Below are 25,274 nucleotides of genomic sequence, written 5' to 3'. Positions count from 1 at the left end.
TTAGTTTTCATTCACTGTTTAGACAGTGGTGGTGGTGTAGGGAGAAGCATCCCCCTCTGGATCTTCTTCTCTGTTATTTTGAATGCAAGATCACATCACTCATAACAATAAGCCTCGCAATGAATATTTCTGTTCTACTGCCACGTTTAAAGAACCACACAGCTGCATATATAATGTTTCTCGAAGTGCACCATCAAGAAAATGTCATCAGTTTGAGTTCCTAATCCAGCAGTTCTCCTTTAAGTATTCCCAAATTATTGGGTGCGTGTACTCCTTAAACTCAGCAGTAGGAATTCTAGTCACTTTAAACAGTAGTTTGTTTGTAATGCATTTTAAAGACATTAACAGTCTTTCTCCCTCCACTGTGGGAAAAAAAAACAACTAAAAATTCACATCACTGTAGGAAGGGTTTTTCTTTCTTTTTTATTGTCACCATCATTGTTCTTGTCATTACACATCTTCAACTGCCACAGACTTTATATAGGGAGCGGTACCTTCCAATGAACCAACCTGACAGAAACCAGAAACCCTTTGCTGACAGTAAAATGATCCAATAAACAACATGTGATGAAAAAGACAAAAAATATATTATTAAAGAAAAAGAGCAGTATGAAAATCAGACGATGAACTGGCAAAACCATAACTGCTATACCAGAGGAAAATTCAGCATAACACAAATCAGAATATCTAATCTAAATAAAAGTATTAGTTCATTTTAGGTCACCTTTTTCTCCCTTTCTGACAAATGAACCTTCCCTTTCTATTAAAGAAGGAAAACTGATCATGAAACCCCAATCTTTTGATACCCATACCAAAATCAATGATATTCCAAACATATTATAATTCTATTATTACCATTATTTTATTTATTTTTTAATATACACAGTTATTTGCAATACTCAGAGATTTGTGGTCTTGGTTTCTTAATTCTTGGTTTTTAAGTACACTTGAAAATAAAAGGATTTTAGAACACACAACAAATTGCAAAACTGTTGTTTTAAGTTTTTCCCTGACCCTAGGCTATGCATATTTGTAGACTCCATCTTCCTCATACTGTATAGTGTTTTTGCTGACAGAGCCAGGATGACACAAGTCCATTACCTCATGTGTGTCCGTTACACCCTTGGTGTTTATACTGATCTCTCAGTAGTGATCATGTGAACACCCCCACTATGCAAAACACACTCTAAACTAGGCCTGTTTAACTGGTTTCTAAAATAGTTTCTAAAACTACTACACTGCTCACTCTTTCTTCTGCCTACAGTTATTTCTGTGGCAAATCATCCTTCATTCAAGAGAAAATGTTCAGCTAAATTAGGCACATAAAGAGAAGGGTGAGTACAGGAGACACAGTATGAAGACCTGCAGACACGCCGGGAGGCCCTCCATTAACCAGAGCGCTCTCCAAAAGCTTCAAAAATCAAAATCGGGTCAAAATAATTATAACTAGTTTCATTATAACAGCTCACACTTCCAATGATTGACTACAGAGAAAGGCCGAGGCCTGTTAGCAAACACAACAATTAGCACAGTAAATCACAGCTGGAGTCAGTCACTGTGACATTTGACTGTCCAAAGGATCATATGTGTACAGTGTGTGCAGTAAAGTAGAACCAGGCTATGCTGTCATGGAAAGGAACTGGTTCCTGCTGTAGAGATAATGATGTAGTATTATGATGTGTCAATATGGAAAACAATCAGTGCCTGTTAAGAGATTTCAAGTAACTTACAGGCCTGGTTTGAATTGCATTTATGCAATTACTAAATCAAGCAATAGCCTATTCACTTCTCAGTGTTCATTCATTCATTTATTCATGTGTATTGATTTGTAGAACAGGCAAAGTCTGCAGTGACGTCTCGACCTTTCAGCCACAACTTTAGAGAGACTTCACATCAGCACCACCTCAGTTACACACTGCCACTTCCTAAAGCAATTCCAGTACAGCCGTGCTATTGGCTGACTGCAGCACATGGCGACTCCTCAGACTGGGAGTGTAAAAGCAGCACTTAAAGCTATCCGGTCTGCAACCAGCTCGTACTGTACGTCATGGCCTGACAAACTTGACTGACAGACTCATGTACTCACTCCACAACGGCATTTGTGAAACACACTAAAGACCTCCCAGCTTCTCAACTGCCACCCAAGTAAACCCCTGAGGGGAGGAAAGAGTTTATACGGTCAAGGAGGAAAATGGGGTCTGGGCAGCAGAGTAGTTAAATAAAGGGCTCCAGTTCGCCCTGGAGAGGAGGGTCGCAGTAATAACACCGGGAGGTGGGGTTAATTAGACTACATGTGCACCCCTTTTATTCTCAGTACGAAGTAAAGAGAGAGATAATCTTCTCATTAACAGTGGGGTCTTTGAAAGAACAAGGGCATTGAGCCCACTGAACCCAGCTGGTCAGCTGCCCTTACGCTCAGTGTTTCACAGAAGACAGAAAATAATGTGAGCAATTGATTTATGGGGGGGGGATGGCAACTGTCTTAGGCAGTTCAGTCTCAAGTGTGATGATTACATCAAAAGATGTCGGGGCACATGTCCCAGTTGCCTTGTTCCTTCGCTTCCCAATAACCTCCCTTGTAGATGTGCGTGATTTCGTTGGTGACGGGGTCCTCACACCGCTCGAACCACAGCGCCTTGTAGTTGTCCTGGTGGGTGCCTGATGGAACATAAACAAAAATAAATACCATGCTCACCATCCTCTTTGATGGATAGAGAGCGCAGACCATGTATCTTAGTAAGCCAGGCTCCAACAGTTGCGACCACTGAACACACTAGCACATCTAATGTTACTACCAACACCAGAACATGTAGCACTATGACATATGACTACTATAAACAATGAATCTAATATTTTTTGGTTGTTATAGTCACTAAATAGGAAAGCAACTGTCACAAAATAGGAAAAACACCTTTACAAGAAAAAGAAAGGTGAAAGTTTTTGAAGTTGAGAGGAGAGAATGGAATGAGAAATGTTACTTGCTTTTCACCGTATTTCCATAATGACCTTCTATTGTATCAACTAGAAGGGGAAAAAAATGCATAGAGAAAGAAATGACGAGGAAGCAAACAAAGTAAATGGACAGAGCTGTGTGTAAATAAGGGATGGAAGAGAGGAGTGGAGGAGGATTAGGAATGATGCACATGTGCTACTTGCTTTGGATGGGTGGGCTGAGTGAAGGCTGTAGTGTATCAGCTGCAGAAGAGATGGAGGCCAGGCAGACGGGTGTTTGCATTTGGAGGAAACACACAGGACAGAAATGAATAAAGATGGGAGTGTACAATGGGGCCGAGAAGACATGAGCAGAAGAAAGCAGGTGAAAAAGGGGAAAGCAGTTGGAAGAGGGAAAACGGGTTACTTGCTTTTGAAAGGAGGGTCCGCCCTGTCAGCTGGAGAGTGGGCAGAAAATGAACAGATGGGCGGAACTAAATTAATTTACAAATGAACTAAACATTAAAGATGAGAGGATAAAGTCTGATGAATAATTTCTTGTTTCCATCTGCCTAATTGAGCAAATCCAGAGGTATGACAGATAGATGTACTTTAAGATGCCAAAATGGTTTCAATGGTTTTTTTTTTCTCTCTCAAAACCATGGCAGACCTCAATTATGTTCAAGCACCTTAGTGAAAGGTCACTCAACAGAACAAACAGATACTTGTAACATCAAAAAGTGGCCCTGCCGATATAAAATCTTTAAATTACAAGTAGCTAAAGTTGCACATATTTATGTGGACTTTCAAATCAATGGTCGGAAAGGTTCTGCAGTCAGGTGACTATACATCTACTTTAGCCCAACAGCTTGTGGCATCACAGAGTCCAGGGAAGGCAGCTCTGCTATTGATGCAAGGCAGCTGCATTATGATCTTGGATATTTTGAGGTAGCATAGTTGGTAACATATCTGATGACAAATGGTACTGCTTGATATCCCAGTTGAAGGTCGTGCTTTATCGGCTGGTGACTGGTTTTCAGTATATCTCTGCAGAGTATTCCCAATAGCACTTTCTCATTCCAGTGGCCTAGCCACCGGAGAAACAAACATGATCAAGTCTGAGAAAATCTGCCAGCGTAAAAAAATTGGGGGGTTGCATGACTATTTATTAGCCAGGGAATGTTGAGCTCATGGCTTCTCCTGCTCAATAATTTTTAAGGATGTCTCATAACTAGGAAGCCTGAAAAATTAAGAGAACTCATGGAAAAGAAAGGACAGAAAACAAAATGGAGGGATGTGGAAAAGAATGCAAGAAAGTGTTACTTGCTTTTGACAGATGGTTCAACTAAAGGCTCCACTGTGTCAGCTGGACAGAACAGAAACAATGCGACGATGAAAACAAAAAAAAAAAAAAACACAAGATCAATGTTGCAGGTAGGAGAAATGGCTGAAGGAACACTCATGTAATCCAATTTGATGTAATCAATGTCCTTGAAATCCACACATGAAAACAAGGTGGGCGTGAGTACATGCCTACACAGGGTTTCACTGCTTGGGTGGACAAATGAGAAGCAGAGAGAGAGAGAGAGACAGAGAGTGAGAAGGTGGGAAAGGAGAGTACTTGCTTTTTAGAGACGGATCAGAGTCCTCAATGAGAGCTTGCAGGAGAAACGGACACATGAGTGAATACCACAGAAACCAAACGCGTAGACTGAGGAGAACGGGACCAGTGCAACACTGTGTGCTACATACAACTAATTCTGAGCGACTGCCAATAACAGACTGAGACCTGTAACCAGAACACTCTGGGTTACATACCTGGAATACTGGATCGGTTAAGCTATTAATATAACAGTTGTCAAACACATGCTAATGCAATCTCTCACATGTGTTTCTGTGGTTTTTTATCACAAATTAAATACCAGGCTTTAGCAACAGTGGATAAGCCCTGCAGACACAAAAGCCTAAGGAGCTTATCTGTGGGAATCCATCATGGGAATGACTGACTGGGGGCCATAGCCTTCACAGCATTACAATTGTTCTACATGCTTTTTGTCTATTGCCTCACTATTATATAACTGTACTGGAGCTATTTTACTAATAGACAGTATTAAAGGTTTTTAACCACCCTAACAAAACAATAATAATAATAGTAATAATAATACACCCAGACACCCTGCATCATTCTTCCCTCCTTTTCTCTTAGTATTAGTGTTGCCTTCCAGAACAACTATTGCCACATCACTCCTTCCCCTCCCTCCTTCTCTCACATCTCCGGGTCTGAGTTTGGACGCACCTGATTAAGATCATGGGAAACATGCGTTCAAAGACATAATCTAAAACCTAAAAATCTAAATTTGTTTCTTAGACAAATATAAATAGTGAAACTGATGCCTATGTATGAAAATCTTTAAAAAAAAATGTTTAAAAAAAAAAAAAGTTTTTTGGCTACTTTGAAGAATCTAAAATATAAAATAGTTTTGATTTGTTTAACACTTTTTAGGCACTGCACAGTTCCACTTATATTATTTCATAGTTTGGATGTTATTCTAAAATAGCAAAATATTAAGAATAAAGAATAAAAGTTGTGTCCAAACTTCTGACTGGTACTGTATGTGACGACTGGTTCTGCTCACTTACTGTCCAAGCAACACTGCGTTTGCCCCAGTTCATTCACTTACTGGGGAATATCTGAACTAGATTTTAATGAAGTTATTTTCAGAATGGTAAGCCACACTAAGTGGAGCGCTTTTGGGTGCCGGTTCCTCCCCCCGCCCCCTCACCCTCCTCCTCACCGTCCTCGGCGGGACTGGCGACGCGGGCCGCCTCCCTCTCCCTCTCCCGGCGCACGCTGCGTTGCTTCTCCTCCAGCCTCTGCTTCTCGGCGTTGGCCTCCTCCCAGCGGCCCTGCTCCATCAGCCGCTGGTCCGGGCGTAGCCGGCTGTCCGTGGGCGCCACGCCCTCCTCCATCTCGTTCAGGGTCAGCGCCAGCGAAGAGAAGTAGTACATGGTCTCCGCACTCTCTCTGAGGGAGGGAAAAGAGGGAGAGGTTTTTACAGCAAGGCAGACCCAACTTGCTTGGCGTTACAGCGTGAGGATCACGCACGTAGTAATAATACTGTGGCGGCAGTGTAGCATAGTGTTTAAGGAGCAGGACTCGTAACCTAAAGGTTGCCAGTTCGACTCCCGACTGGGGCACTGCTGCTGTACCCTTGGGAAAGGTACTTAACCCACAAGTGCCTCAGTAACTATCCAGCTATATAAACGGATAACATTGTAAAAAACTGTAACCGATCTAAGTCACTCTGGATAAGAGCATCTGCTAAATGCCAATAATGTAATAATGTAATGTAACTTGCTTATCTGACAAACTCTACATTCTCAATTCATTAACTCAAGTCTCAGAGGTTTTAACAGGCCGATGGGCCAGCCTGAAAAAACACTAAAATGTGCATGGATGCCCAAACTCACGGGAGCGGGGTCTTCTTCCACAGTTCTCGTGCCCGGAGCGTCTGGTACACGGTCTTCTGTTTTCCCTCCGTGCCATTCTCCCCAATTCCGCCCAGCCCCCCCTTGCTGCTCTGCATGACCCGGGAAAACTCCATCTTCTCATCCCACGTTCCTGACAGGATGTAGTGGGCCTTCCCCTCCTTATCCGTCACCACGCCCGTCACCTACACGGGGCGAAATGGGAATCCGAATCCTTTCCAACTGACATTTTTCTGATGATCCTGTGCATGTGTGCTTGTCGATGTGCTCCTGACCTTTCAAAAATTACTTGAAAGGCTTATTTAAAGGCAATATTCTCACCTTCCTGGCCACATCTCTGGAGAAGTAACTGTAGGGGGCGAACTTGAGGTGGCAGCGATCCCCTGTCTTGTGATTCACCACATCAATCTCACCCGACTGAGAGACACAGAGAGGGAGAAAAAAGGATCATATGCTGCCAGTGAAATAATCTCATTACAAGGAAAAAATATCACAAAATTCATTGCCTGTGGTATCTTTACAGAAAACCTTACAAGTAACAGTCAGTCTCTCACCTGATCAATCCATAGTTTCCCCACAATGATGTTGTGAACGGTTGTAGTGACTTTTTTCCAACTGTAGTGATTGTTACTCTTCTCAAATATGCAGTGGATAGTACCTGGGGGGAAGAAAGACGAGGTCAGATACAGGCGGAAACATACGTATAAGCATACCTATAACCAAACAGGGTCAATATATCAGTAACCTCAATCCACATTTCAAGATATGCAACACAACCCATCAACACAGACAATCACAGAGATACAGCAGAAAATACATGCCGCCACCCCCCCCCCTCCTCCCAACCAGGTTCCCTCTCCTGAAGGGTTTTATTGATATTCCCATTCACAGCATAATGGATATGACTGGCCTGAGACACCAAAAACCCCACTATTCCTACTCCCCTGCAGAGGCACGGTGGACCAGGCACTGAACTCCCCACTGTTCCAGCCTCTCCCCCAGAGATCTAATGTACAGGTTCTTGACCCCCATTATTGCCCCTTCTCACCCAGAGGCATGATGGACAGGTATTTGCCCCTGAACTTGCTGGCGAGGGCGATCTCCTGCCTCAGGGTCCAGCCCCGCTCGGATATCACGTGGTGAGCTGCAGCAGGCGGGTGGTGACTGACCTGTGAAAGAACGCAAAGATCAGACCAATAAATACACCCATCAATACATCCAGCTGAAAAAGAACCATTGTGGAAAAAATGCCAAATTAAGCCAGTTCTGTCTCCAGATGTCTCACTGTATAACTAAAGGCTAGCCAGTGGAAGGTATGTGTTTTCACTATCAATTCTTTACCCAATTCACTGTTTTTCCTTCTCACCTGCTCACAAAGTGACCGGTACCCGCTCTCTCTCAAGCGGTCCAGCTCGAAGGTCTCTCCCAGCAGGGGATTGAAGGGCTTGCCGGTGCGGTGCACTGTGGTGGAGTAGGACGACACAGTGAAGGCTGCCACGTAGCACAGCTGCTCCAGGGAGCTCTGGCACTTGGCCGCCTTGTCCAGCAGCTCACAGTACTCCAGGTCCTCCGAGAGACGCTGCAGCATGGAGATCGGCTCATTGAAGTTCACCTGCAGGGAGAGAAACAATGAAGGCAGTGGACAAACGTTATACACTGGAACTGCTATAAAGAGACACAGCGAGAGATGGAGAGACAGAGAGAAATACAGAGGGACGGAAAAAGGGCAGCAAGAGACAGATGGAGGTAGGACAACTCTCTGATGATGCTATTTTTCAGCTTGGAAAATACCCTGCCAATATTCTTGGCAGGATTTGGTAGCTACTAATTTTAACAGTCATTCAAAATGAAGCAATGCAATATTACTATGTTTCAGAGATATTAACGACTCACTGATTAAATACATTTAGACTCATCAGAGCAACGAAGGGATGTAAATGTAAATATAAATGCAGATCTACTCAGATATTCCACAAGGTTAGAGACAGAGATAAGGAGGAAGAAGGAATACAAGAAAGACAGTGTGTACTCACAGGCATGGGGATCTTGGACAGCTCTTTGCCAATGCAATTTTTCATGATGCTCCACAAATTGAGGGAGTAGTTTGGCTTGTCAGGTATGCGAGTCCTCCTCTTTTTCACTAGCTCCATCTCCTGGGGCTGAGGGGACTCTTGATTGAACACCAGCGACTGGTCATCAAGCTGACCATAGTCAACCATAGGTGAGAGAACAGCAGAACATCAAGTAAATCAAATGATCCCAAAGTAACCCAGTCTCCTCTCACACATACAATGTTAGCACCATGCTAGTAACTCTATATGCACAGACAGAGATAAAATTGTACACAGACGCATGAGGGAAAAAATGACTCACCGATTGGTCGTCCATCCCAATTTCACTGCTGATGCCGCTTACATTGCTGCCCGATCTCCTGAGAAACAGGGAGGAGAGACACCCTAAAGTCATGCTGAAAAGGAACGCTTCCCTTCTTTCACGCAATGAAAAACACAATCAACACACATACTAACACTCCGACCCTGTCCTATAAACAGCCCTAATGCTGAGTTACTGAGAGAGAAAGGCGACAGAGGGCAGGCTGACCTGTGGTACTTGGGGTCAGCTGGCACGGTGATGAACTCCGGCGCATCCTCCATGGCATCGAAAAATTCGTTCTCCTCATCTTCATCACTTGCATCCCCCTTGCCTGGGGCAGAACCTGTGGGAAGAGGAAGAGGGACATTCTAATTACACACCGTTATGTTAAAATTACATCAGAAAAACTATACAGTGCATGTTGCCTCATACAGTTATCTAGCTCAGACAGAAACACATGATGCCGCTCAAACAACATCAATGGGAAAATACAACAAATATCCAGTGGTACAGAAATGAATCATTTAAAAGGAAGAGATTTAAGGTTGGTTATTTGGTGATGTATTCCCTCTTATTTGTCCTGTATTTGGTACAATCACCCCTGCTGTTTTAGCATAATGGCTATTTGCCAGTGTTCCCCCTATTTTTTCCTCAGCAGTTCTTGGTGAGACCAAGTCTTTAAGCAAAGACCATTGAGGCAACTGTGTAAATGTCAGAAACTCAGTCATTTTACAGCTAATCATATTATAATGTAATGGTGCTATTATATGAAGCAGTGATGTAAGTAAGGAACATAGAGATAGACTTCAGTTCAGGTTTATACTTCTGCTGAAACATCCTGTTAACTCGGTTAGATTAAGATGATGCAATCCAGTAAAGAAGTGATTATATTATCAAATCAACAAATCAATCAATATTTCCCATCTAGTACATAGGGCTGGGCGGTATAGCCGTCGCAATAGATCAAATAGCTATTTTTAGCGCAGTAACAGCTATCCCCGGCATGTGGCGTTAGGTTTCTTCCCGTATTGTTTTCCCTTTTACCTGATGCAGGAGCACACCTCCAGTTTTCCGAGGCCATGTGAAATGCTTCCAGGGGAAAAAACGCCACTCTTATCTATTCAATGTTGATATCACAGCAACAGCACTATGCTGCTTCCATGTGGTAGATAGAAACACATGGCTACAAAAATAAAGAGTGAAAACATATGCTATGTGATTTTCAAAGCTAATAGGTAAGTTAACCAACATATAGATACAAGTGATATTTTTCTGCCCCGGAAGCATTTCAGTGAACTTTGGAAGTGTGCTCCTGCATCAGGTACTGGTACATTATTTTTTTTAAATAGCTGCTCACATTCCTTTCTACTCATCACAATATGCACAACTGAAATATGACTGTCATCCATCTGTGTACCTGCTCAATTATGACTCACAGACAAGGCCAGAATAATTTTAGAACATAAAAAGAGAGAGACATTTAATGACAACAACATGAAATTCAACCCAGCTAGGTGCGTCACTTCGCCTTTGTATTCACAGTGCAAATAACGCTGCGTCACACCCGATCTGTAAGCACTCAAAGCATATCTGTTTTAACTATAAATCCAGGTAAGCTCTTACATTCATTAAAAACTCTCTTCATGGAAAGATACTTCCTAGCATCAGTGTGAGAGCATGTGAGCATCCTAAGAATGTTGTGGAACTGCCTCTGCTGAATGGAACAATGGCTCCATGTGGGGGAAAAATATGAAAACAGGAGGCTTTTCAATTGTTGTTCCTGAACAGAAGCAGCGACGTGTAAGCTTGCCATTGAATACACCACTGGACATTGTTAACTCATCTTTGTCTAGGTCTCTTTTACTCCGTCGGATTATTTCACACGAAAGCAGAATGCCCGTTCTGCATGTTAGCGGTTAGCTTCTCACCCTTGCTGTCGGTGGCGGAGTTGGCTGTGGGGGCGGGGAGCACGGTGGCCCCCCGGAAGGCCCTTTCCAGGTGGTTGTGCTGCTTGGCCAGCTGCTCCAGCGTCTCCTCCAGCCTCACCCTCTGCTCCCGCTCCGCCTGCAGGGCCTTCTGCCAGCGCTTGCTGTGGGCCTGCGCCAGGGCCAGAAAGTCCCGGCAAGCCTGGGGAAGGGGGCACGTCAGAGAGGCGTAACAGACACTCCAGTGCTGGAATGCCAACATAAAATATACAGCCTGTCTTCCAAAACATGAACTTGCTTGCTTGCGACTTGCCAAGGCCATACACCAATATAAACCATATACTGTAATCGGCTCCGGCGATGTAAAGGGGCCTCCAGCGATGAACTGAATTCCAAAATGCATCACACTCTATTGGGTGCTTCCCACTCTTTACAGTCAGAGCTAGTGCTTTGCCATTTTGCCCAAAAGCAGACAGTTAGGCCATAATTTTACCAAAGGCGGCTAATGCATGCACAGTAGTGGCTAAAACTGCAAAATGACAATTTTAAATATATATTCATATATTTTTTATGATGCTACAAAATAATTATAGAAAGTTTCACACCATCATAATGTGTAAAGCAAGACTTCTAACTGTGTGCTGTGCTGCTCAGCATTAAATACTGAAAGACAAATTCCACACACAGGAGACTCACATTGATCATGGCATTGGATGTGATACGGAACAGTGTGGCCCTCTCCGTAACTTGCCGAATCTTGTCTCCTGTCTCTCCCCCGAGCCGCAACCCCTCCAATTCTGACAAAGACCTGAAAGAAAAAAAAAAAAAAACAATCATAATTTTCACGTGCGTTATCATTCAGATCTAGACAAACAGCCATGATAACTATATGAAAGGCAAAAGGAGAGGAGAGATAGAGAGAGAGGACCTCTGGAGGGCGGAGCCATGCTTGGCAATGAGGTCATTGCAGGTGCTCAGGTCCTCCACCTTGCTACCCAGCGTACGCAACGTTGACTGAACCTCTGAGCACCGTGCACCTCCACCCTGTCCTGACGGAGGCGGCGAGGACGAGGGACACTCATCTCCAGAATCATCTGCAGACAGACAGAAAAGGAGGGCCCAGTGGATCCTTTCGTCCTCCAGATCATGCCACTAAATGTTATATTGATACATTAAAAAAGCTCAACTTGCAGGAGAAAAGACACAAGAGTCCCCTCAGAAAACATGCTTGTACAATCATTTACAGAGCTGATTTACACATCAACACAACTCTCAATAATACCACTAAAAACAGTTTTGGGGTTTATTTTGCAGAAATGGAAATTCATTTTGGAACAGCTAAAGGGAGACAAAACCTCTGCCCTTGGTTGGGATGTGTCCTTCACTGTGGACACCCTTTCTCACCAGACTCAGCCTGCATGCGAACAGCCTTGGCCTTGGCCAGCTCCAGGGCTGTGATCCAGCGCTGTCTCTCCACCTCAGAGCTGGCCTTCAGGTGGTAGGTCTGTGCACCGCCATTCGAGATGACAAAGTTACACGAGTCCTCCACTGCGATGTTTGCCGTGGCCAGGTTAATGGTGCCTCGACACGTGTGACCCATTTCCGCCTGTGTCCTGAAAGACACACACTTCCTGTTGTTCATTCTCATTCTCCATAATTTGTTACTTCCTCCGACTCAGACAATAACCTATTTCCATTACTTTAAAAGCAAATTAAAATATAAGTCCTGTTGCATAATAAGGTACAAGGAAGAAGAGAGTATGTCACAAACAGAATGTGTATTCAATAGTTAAATCAGAGCCATTCCTCACTACCCTTCTGAATGAGTACAGCATATAAATGGGACTCTAAGATTTTCTATCACTGGTTATGGCTCCTAATTAGATCTCACCACTATGTTGTTGTTCTTCCTTTCCTCCTGTGGTTATCAAGAAGCAAAAAGTCAGACATCACATAAAGCCAAGCACTCAGTCACCAACCTCACCACTGTAGTGTATGTTGGTAAAAACTGCATTTATCCTCAATAACTACTGGCTGGCAGCACCTCTCACAATTCACATTTATGCAGGGTTGGGGATACAAAATTTCTAACAGTAAAATTTTGTCTGGACATACTAGTATGGTTCGAAGCGGCTATTATCGTTAGACAACAGACTCTCACACATCTTCATCACCACCCAATCCTGTACTGTACTGCCCACATTTCAGCACATCTTGAAAATGGTTTGGAGTTGGTCAGCTCATTTACAATTGTGCAGTATGCACACTCAACATAAGGGTGAGGGATTCCATGATCCAAAAATGGCCAAAGCTGGTCAATGTATGCTTGGCATTACAAATACAGTCATCCAGTCATGAAGTGCTTACACTTCATGCAGTCTTTACCTTCCCAATAGTGAGATCCTAAGATCAGCCTTGGTTCCATCATTACATGAGATATTCCACAATCCAAGGCTGGCAAAAGCCATGTTATATAAACCCTACATTCTTCTTCAGATAAAAGTGGGCGTGGTATTGTTTACACCACGAACAACTCTACCCATTTTTGACACGTCCTGTATGTATATAGCAAAGAATAAACGACATTGAAACTTGTGATGTATTTTATTGCTTACGCCTTATCGTCATGACATTTACCTGTAGTAAGACAGCAAGCCGTTGCTCAAAACAAACCATCGTCGTTGGTAACCCTTGATGTAATTTGTCCATTTGAAGAGCCAGCCTTTGTATGTATCTCCCTGGGTCGGGGTGGTCGCCTTGGGCTCCGACATTACGACAGCCCCAGGGATGACTGTGTAGACTGGGGCCTAAAAAAGACCATTAGAGTTAAGACCTGGCGTTAGGTACCCAGCGTTAGCAGCTAGCCGTGTTATTTAGCTGTAATTGTAGCGATCTCATTTTTCTGCCTATCCAGTCTATAGTCTAGTTGTAAAGATAACGAGGTATCTACTTACAGTAGTTAACTTTAGCTTGTAAAATGTAATAACGACACTGACACTTAAGGCAACCGTAAAAATAGAGAGCTAACTAATTAACTTGCTGGCTAGCTGCCGACAACTATTCCTTTCGTGCTGTCAACACTAGCTTGAGAAACTTGATAGCAATCTCACTCAGTTCCTTGTGTAGGTGTATCGTCATTGGTTTAGAGGCCTGCACATATTCGTTCAAGCCTGGTGCTGGAGTATCTCGTCACCACCACTGTAAGTTAGCCATCTACCGCAATGATTTCCAAGTCCCTCGCCAAAACTTGTCCTGATCAAACGTTGACTTTGTACGTTTTGACCCTGTTCCGATTTCCATCCTAACCCACCTCCCAAGCAAAATCTGCGATCTTGCTGAAGGAAGGCTCAAAGTGAGTCTTAATAATGAAACCATACCGATGTCAAAACTACCTAGAATGAATAGCTTAGCTAGCAAGGACCGATAAACGCAGCATTTATTTACCAATCCGCTTGTTGTAGAGGTAGACATGTGCATGGCTGGCTCAATTTCATGAGAAGGAGCGACACAAGAATGCGTAAAATCGTAGCCTGCATATTTATATGATGATTTTACCTTGGCGTGAAGCTATCTCTCCGGTGCGATCAGGCAACAGGACACACATACGGCTTCTCAATGTTCAGCTCCCGCTGGCTAACGTTAGTTCGTTGATCAATGACAGATAGCTACCTATGCAGCTACATGATTGAAACCATTTGCCAATGTGTATCCCAACACTGAGAACAAATATAAAGCAATACGGTTTGTTTAGTCTCGCTCGTATATGTAGCTATGTGCTTGTTATTAATTTTTTTTGCGACAAGCCAGACGGAAGTGAGTAAGCCGCTTGCTACGGTGTTGGTCGTGAGATATGTAGCTAGCAACATATACTGCCTTCTTTCTTGGTCCGTGCAAAGAGTTCCGGTTGAGCTATGTATATTAATTTTAACCAAAGTGGTTTCCGTTTTCATTTGTCTGTGAGCTCACGATAAGACAAAAATTGCAAAGGTTTTTCTTGACAAATTTTGATCAGTAGGCTATCATATGTGATAGATGCGTAATGCACTGTCACATGACAAGTGAATTTGCAACATGGTAGTTTAACATGGTAGTTTAGTTACATAGTCAGCTTCATACTTGTAGGAGGAAAAAAAATAATTTACCTAAATAACTTCTTTGCTGTTTGTTAGTGAAAGGATAGCTAGCCAGTATATGACCAGTAGGATTTTTTTTCAGGCCATCCCCTATGCATAACCTACTGACAACTAAGCCGGAATGATTTGGAAGGAGCACTTGATACCGAAACATCCTGATACAAGCGAGCTTTCAAGGCAATGATGACAAAATAAACTACAAATCAGAGCCTAGGTATCTATATAGTCATCTGAGATCTGATATATAGGCTAGTATCAAGGCATAATGTGCATAAAACCTCATTCCCCTTTCTCAAATTTGGTAAAAGTAACCCATCATGCTTTTTCACAAGATTCATGTCGAACACCCGACTGTCTCCATACATTTTACCATTGTTATCCTGATAATCGTAATGATTTTAAAATGTAAAACAACGTTGTACAAATTTAAGTATATAGATTTAAAATGCCTAAGTATAAATAACACGTTATAACGTAAACTTCGTAGTATGAAGACACTGTGCATCCCCATGCGATGCTACTCGACTGGAAAACCATTATTATTATTATGAGGACGAATAACATGCTACTGTTTAGATGGGATAAGATAATCCCATCTAAATGCGTTTGTATAAATATGACCTCTTGTAATGGTTAAATTTGTTTTAAATAAATGCTTTGTTTCGCATTTTCAGTGGCTTTTTTTCCAACCGCTTGTGACATGCTACGTCAGTGATTTCTATTTTTGTTCCTCTTTCATACAACAATACCTTAAACATTAGGCCGATAGAGTTTCTCTTTTGATTATGCTCGGGCAATATTTCTTTAAATAAAAATTGTTAATAGGGTAAAAGGACAGAAAAAGTCGACTCCGGTGGGACTCGAACCCACAACCTTTGAATCACATCTCAAGTGCTTGACTAGAAGTCCAATGCGCTATCCATTGCGCCACGGAGCCACCTGTTGATGACATAGAAAAACATGGCTATGAAGGGGTACCTACTTGTTGCGTTTTGGTTTATTCGTTGTATTTTTATGCAAAATATTGTGTATGTTGGAGCTTGCTCGACCAGGGAAATTACAATTTAAATTGAAATTAAAAACCAAACACAACAAATGAAAAGTGAGCGATTAAAAGGGCGTCTTCAAGATGCCCGAGGCTGATCTTTTCCTCATTTCAACCCTTCGGTCTAATTCTCAAGTCCGAATGGCTGTGTAGCTTGACGTTGGATCGGACGCCCAGAAATGCTACAGTGTGATGATGTAGATTTTAGTTTCAATTAATGTTATCACACCTGGTTACTTAGATCATTCCAATATTCCAATTCCAATATTCGTAAAATACTAATGCTAACCTCCTAGCAAGAATTAATTCACCATTGCTTGACAGTGGAAGCTAGAATAGCTTGCTAGCGATCTGATCACTGAGTGTACTTAGTCCTAAATAACTAACTAGTTTCCCCTGCCCAATATCGACTAGCTCGCGATCTGCATAAACATTTCTTGATTTATGTACTGTATTCAGCGTCTTTGCTATTTAATTGTAATTCTGACAAGACAGCACGCTAGCTAGGTATCTTGCAGCACACACGCAACTTGTGCATCTGATATGAATCCCTCTTTGCGGCATAATGTCCTCCATCAGAAAATACAGATGCTATAACTGTACGTGTCATCTTTCTATTTTCCGTTTGCATATTTAATGCAGGCGATTTCCAGTTGTGTACCCGTTCTACCTGACAATAACGTTAGCATGTCAGCGGCATGTCCTCTTACTCTGCCGCGGTGCGCAGTATACAGTGCTGAGGTGATGATTAGAAGAGTCATCGCGGTTCCATGTTCGCACGGTCAGGTTTGTGTACAGCAAAGGAATAAAAATGTCCTGCACTGCAATGCTCTTTCTGTGTCCTGCATGCAAAAAAGAAGCGATGTTGGCTTATAACGAGATAGCCGAGGAACTGCTGGCTGTTCACCCTCAGACTTCGTTATTATCAAAACAGTCCATTGAGAACCCGTGCCGTTTAACACTCATTTGCGTTACTTACATGATCACAGGTCAAATGCGACTGCAGCTAGAACATGATCCAATGGTGCCACAAATGTTGAATACATATTGCCTCTTACCTGAAAGTCTTTTGGGTGGTATGGCAGAGTAGGTAAAGCTATCGCCTCTCCATGCCTTCCTTAAAATCCAGCCTGGTTTGTGCATTTTTAAACTTGCATCCCTCACCTCTGGTAGGGTAATTCATACCAATTCATCCGAAGAGGCTCTCTCTCAGCCTCTGACACTTTCTGTCTCAACAGGAGTCCCCAAGATCTAAGTGCCTGGCCCCCTTGTGCCCTGAAATAATACTATCACTGGATCTGATTTCTTACCCACAGGTCTGTGAACATATTAATGCCTTGTAAAGACCTCCATAAGTTCAACCTTGTTGTCAAACTATGATTTTGAAATTCAGTCTCTCCAAGCCAGATTCTGACCTTGTGCATCAGGTTATTATTTTACAATACTGGGAGAATGTTTTTCACCACCAACTCTTCCTAAATTTGTGTCCAGGCCCTTGTGCAATCCATCTTGCATTACTTCTGCTCTCATTTTGTTGGCATCCCTGCTTGTGCCAATTCAGCTAATTCAGAATGCTGCTGTATGGCTGCTCTTAACCTCCCAGCTCTCGTGCCAGATTTACTGAGATGTCAAGGGGACATCTCCTTCCCCTCTGTTCATCAAGACCACACATTGGGCCCCACGTTTCTGCAATGTTTCTCAATATCATGACAGAATTGCAGACTTGAGTCTGAAAAGGAATGTGTGTTTTAAAACAAAACTGGGCATTTCACAGTTCACAAATGAAAATTGTTTGCACAGCCATATCATTTATTGGAATATGAATATAGCAGAGTATGTATTAAATAGAGTGCACTGTTCAGTTCTTTCAACCAATAAAAATAAGGGGGAAGAGTGTGCATACTAACTGCCGTGTAGCTTAGTATAATTAGAAAAAACAATATTAAAATCATTTTGGAGAAGTCAATGCAGCTTTTAGTAGTATCACCTGGGTAGCCAGTTCAGTATATTAAATGTACATTAATTGTACTGTTCTCAACAGTTTTTTTTTTTTTTTAATAACGTTGTGCAGAAATTGTCGCAGGCTGTAATTATTGGGTTTCCCAGAAAGATACTGATCCATTTTACAGTCCTAATAAAAATTACAGCAAGAACATTTAAGGCATTTTTACTTGAAATCGTGTCCAGAGAAGACCAAATGAGGCTTAATACACGTCTTAAAACTACGGGTCAGTTTGTTAACCTCAGAAAGCAAAGCTTTGGCAAGCTATGTAACTTACTTGCTATCATCAAAAAGCACAACCTATACCTAGGTTATATAGGTAGCCTATGTACCTACGGACAGGACGTCTTAGTGGACAAATTTTAACGAAATTAATCTGCACTGAGCGGTAAACGTGACCCGCTTTCCAGTGACTTACATTTCTACAGATAATATGTATTCGGATGTTTTCCTTCATGATTAAAAACTCGCCCTCCTGTGTCCTGAACCAAACACTCATCAGGTGACATTTACCTGGTCGGAAAATCAAGCGCACTGCGAGGAGCCAATTGTTTGACGCGTTTAAATATTTAGGCCAATCAGGGACGAAAACGACGAGCCGTGGCTTAAATACAACAACTAGGCCAATTACAGTGACACTGTATCCTGTCGGGAACGGAAGTGTTGGCTCCACTGTTATCATTCCAGCACGGAGAGAGGGAAGCGTCCGCAGATCCCTCTTTCATTTGGTTGCTGCGTCTCCATCCATTCTGTCTTTTTCATCCTTCACTTGTCATTCCATCTTTATTTTAATTTACTAAACTTCAGATATTACCCAGTGTCTCGTCGGCTAGCTAGACTGGTGCTATCGCTAAACATTCTACAACTTCTCAATATTTTACCATTTTTGATGATCGTTTCCTCTCTCTTTGCTTATTCCACCTGTACTAGCCTGGTAGCTAGTACATGCCTGCTCGCAGTATTTTGCTGCTTCGTTGATTCCGACGCAAGAAAGGAAAGGATTAAGTTACCACCGGTGGCGGATTATTTTATTGCCTGTGTTCTTGTTTGTTCTCGTCTGGTGCACTGGTCGTATTATCGGCCACTCTGGTTGCAATTAAGAAACAATTTTCCTGAAACCAAGGTACGGTAAATGGGTAATTATTTTATGTATTAGCTCATTTCTGCCTTTATTCTGTTCGTCCATCGCTATCGTGTTTTCGTAGCGGTTTAGTACCAGCGCTTCGAATTAATCCAGCTGCCTATAGCCAACTAAGTGTGTTGCTAGTTAGTTTTCCTGCTTGCTGTTCTTTTTTGTATATGTAATAAGCTTTTGCCAGCCACTCTGTTCCTGTTTCTGTGTGTGTTCCTACACCCTCCGTCCCTAGTTTGCCTGGGTGTGTTTCCGTGCCAGCCAAATTTATTTCCTCATTCAAATACTTCAGCCATTGCCTTTTAGACAATCATATCGTCGTATACACTTTGTAGGTAAATACATTGAATTATCAAGCCACCTCCTACCCTCTCTCTCTTTTCAGTTTAGTGGAACCCCTCCCCCCAAGAGTGGAGAGCATACAGACCCTCCCCTTGCCCAACCATAGTGTATGCCAATTCTCACCACTGTCCCTATAGAGCCGCGCCAGCCATCGTTCTGCTGAGCCACGGGGATTGCAGGATTTTATTTTGGCCGCATTGACGGATATTCTGGAGCACAGAATCAGCTCAACTGGGCTGTGGCAGACTTGGACGGGCTCTAGACTGAATGATCCATTTGTGTGAATACTGTGTATGCTTGTTTTGTTGTTTTGGATCAAGGCTGGACAGATTTATAATCTTTATCAGACATGTGTTTGAGTCCTCTGTGCCTCAACTCAAGGGCTTCCCACACAGGTTAGATGAAAATCAGTGATCTTCACTGGAGTCTTCATAGGAGTTTGAATCGCCTTTACTTCCAGATGTTAATCACTTGTGGATAGGATGTTACCTCTTGCAGGGTTGGTTTCCCAGGTCCAGCCATATATAATCTTCATAGTATGTGGTTTAGACGACATAGCAGTGAATAAGCCAAGCCACACTGACACACTGAGTCACCTATATATACATATACACCTTTATATATAGGCCCTCAGTGTGGCTTGGCTTATTTACTGTTATGTTCAAACCACATACTATAAAGCTGGGTGAATCTTTGCAGCACCGAAATAAGAAATAACAAAAAACAAAACAAGCCCACGGCTATCAGGTCAAAGCAGGTACTGTGTACATATACAGATTGGTGCCAGTGATTACATTGATAAATAACATTAAAATTTAGCTGACCTGCATGGCACCTGCTTGACTCTGATGCCCATGCAGTTGAAGTATGTTGCATCAGCAACAGGTACTTAAACCAGTCCCCTCACGCACACATACCCCAACTGTCCGCTTGTCTGTGCATTCTGCATTTTTTGCAAGCAAGGACAAGAATCTCTTTATTTTACACCTACATTGTCTTCTTTCTTTCCCTCTCATATAAATTACACAGTTGTGATGTAGAGATGATCTCACAAACCTGCTGAGGAATTCTTTGCGTGTTTTCTGTGAGGGATTTTCCTTGATGTACAGTAATGAAGAGTGTCAGCTTTGACATAAATTAGGAGATACAAGAAGAGCAATAACGCAAATGTTTTGAACCCCCATCCCTTTTCAGACATGTCCTTCAGGAGGGGCGTGGTCAGACAGAGCAAGTTCAGACACGTGTTTGCTCAAGCGTGGAAGGCGGAGCACTGCCTTGATGATGTCAGAGTCACACGTGTCACATGGGAGGGCCCTCTTTGCGCTGCAAACCCAAAGTTTATAGCTGTCATCATCGAGGCTGGTGGAGGGGGCGCCTTCCTTGTGCTGCCTCTCAGCAAGGTCTGTGTGTGTGCATGCGGTGTGTGTGTCTGTGTCAGTGTGAGCACGTGTGTGCATCCGCATGTCTCTTCAAAAACAACTGTGTAGCTGCAGGCATGAATTCAGAATAGGCAGAGTGTCAATGCACTGATCCATACAATATTTGGATGGGCTCATAGCTGACATGGACAATTCATGAATGTATCCATATAACATAAAGATTGATACAGTGTTTGCTGGAAACTGTTGGCCATGACAAAGCTGATCACCTCATTGAAAATAATTTCACAAAATTTACAAATGACGTGTTGTAGTTTACATTCATTAAACATATGCATGCTCATCAGACGTCTATGGCGAAAAATGTTGAGATTTTTCTCTGTCTGCCTCGCAGAGCGGTCGTGTTGACCAGACCACTCCCTCGGTGTGTGGCCACGCAGCCCCTGTTCTTGACATACAGTGGTGTCCCCACGATGACAACGTGATCGCCAGCGCCTCAGAGGACTGCAGTGTGAAGGTGACACAGGGAGAAAATGGGGTTGCATTCGTCTAACTGTACCCATTATTGTTTTACCAGGACATGAGCGGAAAATATTGTACATCCCACTGTTTATCACAAAACAGTGCTGAGTCACGACTGATGAATAAGCTGTTAGGCTATGTGTGCTGCCACACAGCAATGTGTTATCATCCTGTGTTACAATACTCTTTTGTGTGGTGTGGCAGGTGTGGCGTATCCCAGATGGGGGTTTAAGCAGCCCCATGACGGAGGCAGCTGTGACATTAGAGGGACACAGTAAGAGAGTAGGAATCCTGGCCTGGCACCCGACTGCTCTCAATATTCTGCTGAGCGCAGGTAATCTGTCTGTGTGTCCGTACCTGTCTGTGTACCTTGCTCATGTCACAATTAGATTGTCCGGTACATTTTTGAAATTAAAGGAAAATGTGACAGGACAGGGTTTCGCACAGCAAGTTCAAAAATCTGTGGTGAATAGCAAGAATGGAAGGTTTGCTGTTCAGTAAGATATGGATCAGATGTATGATATTATATTAACCTCTAATATTATATTATTATATTAACCTGTATGTGTGTGTTTCTCTCAGGTTGCGATAACATCCTATGCATATGGGACGTGGGGACAGGTGAACTGGTTTACCAGCTTGATGATGCCCACCCTGACCTGATCTATAGTGTGAGCTGGAACAGGGAGGGTAGCGCCATCTGCACCGTATGTAAGGACAAGGCTCTACGTGTCATTGACCCGCGAAGAGGAACTGTGCTCAAGGTTGGCCTGTCCAGTCCTTCAGCCTGCTCATATGTGTGTTTTTGTGCCTGTGTCTCTGATCAATTACCTTTACAAGCCCACAATAAGAATGTACAGTAGTAATTGCTACTGCTACTATGTGTTCTGATATTAGCATATATTTTGCATGTGTTTTGAGAACATGAGTCACAATGCAAAATGTTAAAGCAGTACTCCACTAAAAAATAAAAATTGAAATTTTTTAAATTCATTTTCAGACGAAAAAGTTTTCATTGAAAAATTCCCTCAGTATTATCGATTATTAATTGAGGTAAAACAAAAAAAAATCATGTATTTTAAATTCTTCATTGGAGGATTGCTTTGTTGCCACAAAGATATTAGCTGCTTTGGGGAGATTTTATCTGCATTGTCCCAAAGCGAACAGTGTACAAACAATTTAACACTAATCTAATCCCCAGGTGAGAGAGAAAGCACATGAGGGTTCCAGGCCAATGAGAGCAGTGTTTCTCTCTGATGGAAAAATTCTGACCACCGGATTTAGCCGCATGAGCGAGAGGCAGCTGGCCTTGTGGGATACGGTAAGGCATGGAACGGAGGGCAAACTAGAGGGATGGTCAGTGGGCTGGAAATTTTAAAAAGAGGAGAGAAAGGCAGGTGGCGGCAGAAGGAGAGGGAGGAGGATGGAGGAGCGTGAATTGGGAGGGGGGAGCACAGGGCTGTAGCATTTCAGACAAGACAAGCACACTGTGTGTTTTGTGTTTATATGTCAGTGTATTATTTCTCTGCCTGCCAGCTTGGTTGAGATATACTGCTTTGTGCTACAGTGTGTGATCTTTCTCTTTATGTAGAGGGACCTATCTGAGCCCATGGCAGTGCAGGAGATGGACACCAGTAATGGGGTTCTCATACCCTTCTATGACCCTGACACCAACATGGTCTACCTATGTGGCAAGGTATACACTCTTTCGATCTCTGCCATCATCTCTCTACTTATATTCTGACTTCAGCATGGTTTTCTCATACCTGTGTGACAAGGCAGATCGGTAGAAAGGTGTTTTGCAGTATTGAATCTACTGAGTAGGGACTATAATTTTCAGTGCAGTTGTGGGAGGTCATTTTCAACAGAAGAGCTTATTGTTATCTGTCACTGCTTGAAATGCACACTGTCCAGTAATTTATTCCCACGCTCCCAACTGTCTGTCAGGGGGATTGCACAATCCGCTACTTTGAGGTGACGGAGGAGCCCCCCTATGTTCACTTCCTCAGCCTCTACAGCAGCAAGGAGCCACAGAGAGGGGCTGGCTTCCTCAGCAAGAGGGGTGTGGACGTCAACAAGTGTGAGATCGCCAGGTGCCCCATCTCTTTCGTTTCTGTGTTCACTCTTTAGTTCTGTCAGTGCTGGATCAGCAGGTGCATACACCATTTCCTCATTTTCTCACCCACATTCTTACCATTGTTATCCCTTCTAATATGTCAGGTTTTACAAGCTACATGAGCGGAAGGTGGAGCCCATTTCTATGACGGTGCCTAGAAAGGTAATGGAGATGGGAGATGCATCTGTCATAGCCAGAGTTCTCTCTTTTTTCCACTGTAGGTGTGTATGACTGCTTTTGAGCCAACCTCTCTGAGCTACTGAAACATTCTCTAACACACAGTCTCTCTCAGTCTGATCTGTTTCAGGGGGATCTGTACCCAGACACCGCTGGTCTGGAACCCTCCCTCCTGGCGGAGGACTGGATAGCGGGACAGGACGCACCCCCTGTGCTGGTGTCTCTGAGCGGAGGGTACACGGCGCCCCCCTCCAAGCACAGGGACACTCTAAGGAGCCGACCCAAGCTCCCGTCCCAGGGCTCAGCCGCCACCTCTCCGCGGGCTGGGGAGACTAACACTGCTACAGCAAACGCCGCCACCCGGGACGTGGAGAGCGAGGGGGTCAGCGTGGCGACGGTGACTCAGGAGGCTGATGGAGAAGGGGACAGAGCAAAGAGAGAGGTGAGAGGGAGGGAGAGATTTAGCACTGGAGATCATAGGTGCGAGGAGATTACATTACATTACTGTCATTTAGAAGAAGCTCTTATCCAGAGTGACTTACATGGGTTACAGGTTTATATGTTATCCATTCGTGCAGCTGGATTTTTACGGGAGCAATTCCGGGTAAAGTACCTTGCCCAAGGGTACAGCGGCAGTGTCCCAGCTGGGAATCGAACCAGCAAGCTTTCGTTTACAAGCCTTGCTCTTTACCACTGTGCTACACTGCTGAATGAAGATGCAGAATGAAGAGCTTCTCTTCTCTTTCTCCTTCTGTTACAGGAGGAGCAGCTGAGTGAGGTGCTGGCGGAGATTAAGGCGCTGCGATCCCTTGTTATTGCTCAAGGACAGAGAATAGAGCTTCTGGAGAGACAGTTAGCGCGCATCGAGGATGGAGATGTCTGAAGGGGGGGAGAGGCTGTTACAACACAGACTGGACATGCATACTCTGTCGGCTATAGACTATTAAAGACTAAGTAAAGTAAAGATATAAAAGTAAAAGATATTAAAGTACATTAACACTTCACTGAGAACAGTTATAGAATAGAATAGGTACTTTGACTGACTGGATGCTGCAATACATTCTTGCACTGAAAGAGAATTAATACAGTAGAGTTGCTGACTAGACACTACACTATATTACTTTACTGAAATAGTAAGGGTTAATAAAGGACAGTCTGGATGAAATGACCGTTCATGACAGTACATTATCACTGCACTGAGAGAAAGAGGGAAGACGTAAATGAAGGAGATCTTTTAATTCTAGTAATTATGTTTTATCAGGTAGTGCTGCTAGCTGCAAACATGTGTCTTTTTGGCAGAAATCTTTTTCTCAACTCTGTATCATTTAGGTGTGTATACATCCACACAGCCTTCAATTCTCGTCTCTTTTCATTCCATTTGAATTTATGTTTGCATGGTTTTTCTCTCTGTCTGCTACCATGTATTTTTGGTTGTATGAAAGCTCAATTGTTTCATCACATTTGGAATGAACCCATGGAGACATTAGTAACATACTTTATGCAAAGCTGTTTCTTATTGAACTGAATTTTAGCATTTTGTACTTGACATACAATGCTTGTTGTATGTGTGTACTATAGTGAACATTATGATGCGTGTGCCCTAACAGGCTATGGGCTGGATAGCCTTGGGAAACCAAATGGATCAATACACAAATACCAACAATGTTCATTTTGATACAAAGCTGAGTCTTTCCCTACCAATGCTGTG

General features: G+C 43.1%; 2 protein-coding genes and 1 non-coding gene across 8 annotated transcripts; 1 reads left to right on the top strand and 2 right to left on the bottom strand.

Annotated features, from left to right (window-relative positions):
- Positions 1–398: 398 nt before the first annotated feature.
- On the bottom strand, positions 399–17,117 carry LOC118793122 (oxysterol-binding protein 1-like). Of its 5 annotated transcripts, none has more exons than XM_036551130.1 (17): positions 16,955–17,117; positions 13,356–13,525; positions 12,123–12,331; positions 11,647–11,812; positions 11,415–11,526; positions 10,722–10,920; positions 9,022–9,136; positions 8,794–8,851; positions 8,454–8,621; positions 7,787–8,032; positions 7,469–7,589; positions 6,975–7,078; positions 6,742–6,837; positions 6,403–6,605; positions 5,727–5,956; positions 4,557–4,589; positions 399–2,658 (listed from the first exon to the last, which is right to left on the bottom strand). In XM_036551130.1, exons 2-17 carry the CDS (start codon positions 13,487–13,489, stop codon positions 2,516–2,518), a joined length of 2,337 nt encoding a protein of 778 aa, XP_036407023.1. In that variant the 5' UTR covers positions 13,490–13,525; positions 16,955–17,117; the 3' UTR covers positions 399–2,515. The 5 variants fall into 5 exon arrangements, with proteins under 5 accessions (XP_036407023.1, XP_036407022.1, XP_036407024.1 ...); XM_036551129.1 differs by lacking the exon at positions 16,955–17,117 and adding an exon at positions 14,274–14,624; XM_036551131.1 differs by lacking the exon at positions 16,955–17,117 and adding an exon at positions 14,274–14,624 and having other exon boundaries at positions 8,794–8,848.
- On the bottom strand, positions 15,697–15,788 carry trnar-ucu. The gene is given in 2 exon segments: positions 15,697–15,732; positions 15,752–15,788. It is a non-coding gene; the product is annotated as a tRNA-Arg (tRNA).
- Positions 17,118–18,591: 1,474 nt separating the features above from the next.
- On the top strand, positions 18,592–24,990 carry coro1b (coronin, actin binding protein, 1B). Of its 2 annotated transcripts, XM_036551416.1 has the most exons (11): positions 18,592–19,021; positions 20,567–20,772; positions 21,146–21,268; positions 21,478–21,607; positions 21,856–22,037; positions 22,475–22,594; positions 22,865–22,969; positions 23,221–23,366; positions 23,494–23,551; positions 23,682–24,008; positions 24,327–24,989. In XM_036551416.1, the coding sequence occupies exons 2-11, from the start codon at positions 20,569–20,571 to the stop codon at positions 24,447–24,449; spliced, it is 1,518 nt and encodes a 505-aa protein (XP_036407309.1). In that variant the 5' UTR covers positions 18,592–19,021; positions 20,567–20,568; the 3' UTR covers positions 24,450–24,989. The 2 variants fall into 2 exon arrangements, with proteins under 2 accessions (XP_036407309.1, XP_036407310.1); XM_036551417.1 differs by lacking the exon at positions 18,592–19,021 and having other exon boundaries at positions 19,830–20,772; positions 24,327–24,990.
- Positions 24,991–25,274: the final 284 nt, after the last annotated feature.

The sequence above is a fragment of the Megalops cyprinoides genome, chromosome 18 (genome assembly GCF_013368585.1).
Source record: "Megalops cyprinoides isolate fMegCyp1 chromosome 18, fMegCyp1.pri, whole genome shotgun sequence".
Classification (NCBI taxonomy): Eukaryota; Metazoa; Chordata; class Actinopteri; order Elopiformes; family Megalopidae; genus Megalops; species Megalops cyprinoides.
The sequence above is the reverse complement of the archived record's forward strand: the minus strand, read 5'-3'. Positions and strand labels throughout refer to the sequence as shown.